The sequence below is a fragment of the Notechis scutatus genome, chromosome 3 (genome assembly GCF_049901735.1).
Source record: "Notechis scutatus isolate UNSWTSFEM ecotype Mainland chromosome 3, rNotScu1.2, whole genome shotgun sequence".
NCBI classification, from domain to species: Eukaryota; Metazoa; Chordata; class Lepidosauria; order Squamata; family Elapidae; genus Notechis; species Notechis scutatus.
The window spans coordinates 17193375-17200051 of NC_142011.1; the positions used below are offsets into that span (position 1 = coordinate 17193375).

Genomic DNA, 6677 nt, shown 5'->3' on the forward strand with positions numbered 1-6677 from the left:
AATAATCATTAACTACACGTTAGCATTTCTTATATCTTCAGTTTGGTAATTTGTCTGATACCAGGGTAGATGGTATTTGGTGAACTCTGTGGAGTTCTTGGTGCTCTCTGAGCTTGGTGTTTGCTTGCAGACCTTTCATTACCAAACTAGGTAACATCATCAAGTTTAAATCATGTATCCACAATTCGCCATTTTTAGATAGGATGGCAGTCTTTGTCCTCTCCTCCTCTTGCCCTGTTAATATGAATACTGCTTTTATTCATGCTAAGCAAATATATCTACTAAACACATTTTTCTCATAGCAATATACTTCTCATATTTCCTCAAAAAACTTGACATAAGAAAATTTTGAGCAATATTTTCCATCATCACAGATTATCAGGAGCTAAAATTCCATACATGGGAGAGGATATTGAGTTACCCCAAGATTATAAACTAGATCTAATTATCAATTGACACTATGAGTAAAGAACTTGCAGCTATATTGACAGTTCAGGAATAGCCAGTTCAGCTACTTTGATAGTGGTAACCTGTCTTCTTTGGGCAACACCCAAAACTGCCATGCAATCAGAGGAAATCGTGTTGGTAATAATAGGTGCCAAAACTGGATCTTCTAGTTGAATAATGGGAGGAAACATTGACAGGGTGGGAGAATGTGAAGCTCAACCAATTAACATGTGTCTATATGTATTTATAAATCACTATAAAAATGAAAAGTGAATTATTTTACCTTTTTAACTATATTTTCACTAAGAATGAGAATTTGAAAAGTACTAGGAAAATAATTCAGATCTTTGAGGAAACCCAGTGCTGTATCTCCTGCCTATGAAATGATCCAATGAAAACTTTACCCACAAAAGAGAGGAGGAGAGAAAGGAGGAAAATGTGGAAGAGAATGATTATTGTATTCATATAAATAATTTCTTCATATCACCAGTTCCCAAGACTAGGAAGAATATGTAAAGAACAGTCACAAATTCACAGAGGCAAGTGTTTTCTATAGCTGTAGGAATTGCATTAATGATAGTGGGGTGTGAGTTGTGTGCATAGACCACATACCCACAATACCCACAAACATACACATATATTGCAAATAATATTATCCCTAAACATTTACCCAGAAAGCCTTTTATCCTCACCCTTCTTACTCACTGCCCTTTGATGACTTCCTTATGTAACAACTCTGGTTGATCTGCAAGACCTGTTTCTTCTAAGCCCAGTAATCATAGTCTTCTCAGTACAGAAGTCAAAGTGTCAGATCTCCTGGCTCCAGTTCTGATAGAGCTAGGTGGTAACTTCGTTCAAAAACCCTGTTCCTTTCAGTGTCTAGTACCCACAGAGCTTGCTCAATACAAAGTTCAAAAATGCCTTGTTAATTCTTGCACCGGGATCACCAAATTTGTAGAAAAGCAGGTCTTTCAAGTATAAGTGGTAGAAACAGGGAAACAGTTATGGAGGGAAAAGAACCGTAGTCCTTTTCTGGAAAAACCACATTTCAGGCTGCAAAACTCAAATGACCACTAGGTGTGAATCGTTTTCAGTGTCTTTCCTGCCATCTAATGGTTTTCTGGATTCCTACAGTCTCTCTGATAGCCCAACTGATGTGCTGTTGTATTTGTATTTAATAATCAGCTTAAGTTCTTGTAAACATCCTGATGTCTCGTAACTTTATTTGCCTCCAGGTTCACTTTATAAACCCCGATACCGTGCCGAAGCCTTGCTGTGCCCCAACACAACTCAACGCCATTTCTGTTCTCTACTTCGATGACAGCTCCAACGTCATTTTGAAGAAATACAGAAACATGGTGGTCCGAGCCTGTGGCTGCCATTAACAGCCTAGTCAGGAAAGCTATATCGGGATTTCAAAATGTGCAGACTGAATTGTTTTTATAAAAAAAGAGAGGTTTTTTTAAAAAAAGAAAAAAAAGAGGAAAAAAGAAAAGAAAAGAAAGCTATCGTAGGAAGATTTCGAAATGGGCCAAAGGTTCAGGAATGATTTTTGAGATGCAGATGCTGCTTTGAGCAAAGTTGGCTTTAGATTGCACAGGAGCATCTTGAATGAAAATAAGGATGAATTCTAGGAACAGATTTTTTTTTCCGCCTGCAAGTGCTTTGTCAGGGACACAGACCTCTTTTATTTCTTACTTTTCTTTTCTTTTTTAACAAGAAAGCTATTTGAGATGTATATGAATGAGGAACATATCCATGGACAGGTTTATAGATTTCCTTCCTAAAGAAATGCACCACACGAATTAAAATGTATGAATGAATTTATCTTTAATCCACTGGCTATCTTGACCACATTACAAGGAAGATGTGAATTTTGACTTATTTTTAAAACAAAAATTCCATGGCCTTACATGTTTGAGATGTTCCCTGCCAAGGCAGCTATAAAACTTTTGCAGTGATTCCAGACACTGAGCATTATGTATATACTGTACTTTTTTCAGCTGGATCTCCTGTTTCCTATTCAAAACAAGCAGGCAGCATTATAAATCCAAGAATCAGGGCTGTACATAATATCCTTGTATGGCCATACATAGTGTTCCATATACAAGCACAGAGACAGCAAGATAAATGGCATACAGATTTGAGCTGCAGTTGGCTGTGTTTAGTGTAATTCATGGAATTGCACAATTAAGCTTCCGCTGTTTGAGAAATTCTGACAATAGCATTCACTAGAATACTGACAATAAAATTTGCCAATCTTATTTCCCAAGTCACAGTAGCAAACATGCAGATTTACTCTAATAATTGTTTAATCACTTTTTTGGGCAAGATTTGTTCTTTTCCTATGCTTTAATCCAACTTGATAGGCAAGAAAAAAGTCTAACTATTCAGAAGAATGAATTTCTTAAAAGTGCAGGAACAATGCATTCAAGCCAATATAGAGATATTTTGTTTCTGAAAAGTGCCTTCTCCCGTTTCTGTTTTGGCAATGCTAATTTAAATCTTCTAATCTGGAAGGGAGCAGAAAGGTATAAAAAGTCGATACAATAATTGCCGTTGAATTAAAAGGCTACCATTCTTGAAGCCATGTTGGTCAGACTAATCTGGATGAAGAGGTAGACAGCTTGTCAATGACATGGAATTGCAACTCTGTTGAACAGTGGTAAGCATTTTCATTATTAGTCATTGTGGCTCAGAAGCTGGAATTCAACATCTGTAGATCCATGTGTTACCTATTTCTGCATAGATTGTGCACACAAAATTATTCACTGGATAGAGCTGTTGGGAGAAAAGTACAAGGATAAAGATAGAGAGGACCGTTATGGGGAACAAACATTAATTGATAACTTGATACCATTGTAAATAATTCAGGTTCTATCAAGTAGAATTGTTTCCAAAATGGGGAGAATGTTATTGCTCTTTCAATTAGCTTGAGGATGTTCATGTACGGCAATAAGACTTTCGGTTGGGTTGTATGTTGTCTCAAAAAGAATTTTGATCATTCAGGAAAGTTTCATAGGAAAAGATATATAGGAAGTCTAAAGGAGCTGAGCTCACAAAAGTATTGAATTTCAAGCAGCAAGTGTAATATGCCATCAGCTAAAACTACATGTAATACTGGGTGAAGGTCCTAATTCAAAAAAGGATGTTGTGGCTGAAAAGTGACTTTATATTGTTACAACTCTGGTGCAAGGTTGCAGATAATAACTCAATCACTGGACAAAGTCCCATGGAAAGCCATATCTAATCATCACTTGATTTAAAAAAATAATCCAAAGGCTTTTTCTGCATCTAAAGATACTAATGCAGAAGAATCCCATTTTATGCTTGACTATATGTAGTATGTCACTTAATGTATGCAAATTATTTGATGTCTGAAAATTATGGATAAATCCCAACTGGAAGGATGAATTATAGATCTTTTGCAAGTATCTACTTAGTAGGGTAGTTAAAATCTTGGTGTCTACATTTTTGTGGGTCTTTACCTGGTTTAAAATCTCATAAAATTATGATGGTAATTCATCAACCTTAAATTTTACCTCATTGTATACCGCCCAAAGAATAGAAACCAACAAACCTGTGTATGCCTTTTACCAGTGATTATCAATCTTGGCAACTTGAAGATGTGTGGACTTCAACTCCCAGAATTCTCCAGCCACCATAGCTTTTTGGGATCTGTCATAACTTCCAGTGGTTGCTAAGTGAGCAGTCGAGGACTAGCTGTATTTTTTTTTCTGGTCTCCCTGAATATGAGAGAGATGTTTCTTCCCTTCTTACTGCTAATCAGGCTGAATGAAGTTAATTTGCCGCAATAGAACACAGAAAGCGCAGTATCACACAGTGCCTAAGTAATTTGATTCTCACTGTCTTGCTATCTATGAACTCATGCTTGGAAATGTTTTAGACTGGCTGTTAGGTGGATAAGGCCCAAAGTCCTACTGTATGAAACCACCTTGTTTCATATAGGTAGAATGAGTGTGGAGGTAGATCCCAATGGGAAACGAAAGAGACCAGAGTGGTTTTCAAGCATCCCTCAACTTAGACCTGATTCTAATCCTTACCTTTTCTCTCAGTCAGTATATTTTTGGATCAGATTAACTTCCCTTCACCTGCTGATGAAGTCAGGAGGTCAGAGTCCTAGCATATTTTTATATAGATGCTTACACCACCTTCATATGCCTTTCTAGGACAGGGGTGTCAATCTTAAGGTATCACTTGATGTATCATGACTTTTTTCCCCTTAGCTAAACCGGGCATGGCCAGCATGTGATGCATCTGGCCCATGGGCCACAAGTTTGACAGCCCTGTTCTAGGGTCTGATGAACCTCCTTCAGGGAACTCTTTTTTAATGCTATACTAGATTAAAAAAAATGTCTTCTTCCTGAGCCCATTACCTTCAGGCTGTGTTGGGACAACAAAAGCAGGATTCCTGGCCATTATGTGAATTCTGAGCATTGTAGTCCTAGTTTATACAGAGGACGCCAGCTTAGGGGAGACTGCCTTATGAATGAGTATGTATACAATATATGGGTGGTCTGTAGTGTCTTCTTTTCCAGATTATGTTGGTAAATATTCTGGAAGAAAACCTTCATGAATAAGTTCAGCCTCTTCATGTGTATTAGGGGAATAATATTCCAAGGGTCATTTCCCTTCCCAACCTTTATAAATAAATGACCTTTTTTTGGTTACTTTCTGTTTAAGGTCCATTCTTTGTACATGTTTTTGTAAATAGTTTTCACAAAAGCGAAAAAAAAATTATTTATTTCAGCCTCTGTATTTCTTTTCTCAGTCACATTTGGGAAAAACAAAAACAACCAAGCAACCGACAAAAAAAAAATCATCTCTCATTTGAAAACATGTTGTTTCTTTATTTAATAAAATATTTATTAACAACTGCTAGTGAAACAAATAAATGTTTGGGGACTTTTTATTTCCTTACAGCAGTTGTTTTTAGATGGTTGTTTGTACAAATTAATCAAATAAATCATTGTCATTTTATGTGGCTTTAAAATGAAGCCTCTCTTGTGATGTTTTTATGTGGTTATTGCGCTTCCTTTCCTTCTTCACAGGCCTGTCCTGTAAATGTTCTTTTGAGTTCAGTGGGTTTCATTGTCAGGACAATGTAATCCCTTTCAAAGAGCCACAAATGAATGAAGGCTACAATTCCTCATTTATGTACCTCAGTATAAGCTTCATGTAACACAAGGAGATTTTCCTTTGAGTAAAGAATGGAATGGAACAGAATTCTTTATTGGCCAAGTGTGATTGGACACACAAGGAATTTGTCTCTGGTGCACAAGCTATAAGTGTACATACAAGCAATAAGTGATAAATCATAATCATAGTCATCATAAAAATATATACATCACAACCATAAGATAAACACTTAGTGATAGTCATAGGATACTAAATAAGCAATCAACATAAATCATACTAGGATATTAAATAAACAATATAAATTGTAAGATATAAGCAACAAAGTTCTAGTCATAAAAAGATAAGGAGATAGGTAATAGGAAAGATGAGAAGAATAAGAGTAATGTAGCCTTACTAGATAGTTTTGACAGTGTTGTGGGAATTACCAGTAGTTGTTTAGCAGAATGATGGTATTGGGGGGCGGGGGCTGTCTGTCAACTCATAAAACATTTCTATGCCCATTTTATAGTTGCCAACAGAAAGCAGTTCAGTTTGGTTTTGATTTTCGTAGTTAGGTCATCTGCAGGTTGGTCTTGCCGATCGTGGTGTCGTCTGGTGGTTACTTGGGCAGCTATTGAGGGGGGGTGATGGCGTTTACAACCTCCTCCCCTTCACATTTGTACTGGGTCATGCGGGAGAGGGCGTCAGCCAGAAAGTTCCTCTCCCCTAGGATGTGTTTTAGCACAAAGTCAAATCAGTTGAAATATTGAGCCCAGCGGATTTGTTTGGGTGATAGTTTTCGTGGGGTCCTAAGGGCTTCCACTGCCGGAATCCAGACACTGTGTCTAGTTGTTCTGGTGTCCAATGCCCTATAGTGTCATTTTGAGGGTAGAAGTTGAAACAGTTTATGTCTGGGATATGAGAGTTCTGTAGATATTTTCACAACCCTCTTTCTGGCTCATGCAGTATACAGGTCCTCAATGGAAGGCAGGTTGGTAGCAATCGTTTTTATTGGTTTTATTTTTATTTTATTTATATAATTATTCTAATTATTTGCATGTGGACACTCTAGAAAGGTTGAAAAGTTTTGG

At 37.0% G+C, this 6677-nt stretch overlaps 1 protein-coding gene across 2 annotated transcripts in view; it reads left to right on the top strand.

Moving 5' to 3' along the window:
• The window catches only part of BMP7 (bone morphogenetic protein 7), a 90958-nt gene extending 85493 nt beyond the window's left edge, over positions 1-5465 (top strand). For both annotated transcript variants that reach the window (XM_026664941.2, XM_026664940.2), the window contains exon 7: positions 1683-5465. In XM_026664941.2, coding sequence (XP_026520726.1) covers positions 1683-1832 — 150 coding nt within the window. In that variant the 3' untranslated portion in view covers positions 1833-5465. The remainder of the gene's footprint in view (positions 1-1682) is intronic.
• Positions 5466-6677: the final 1212 nt, after the last annotated feature.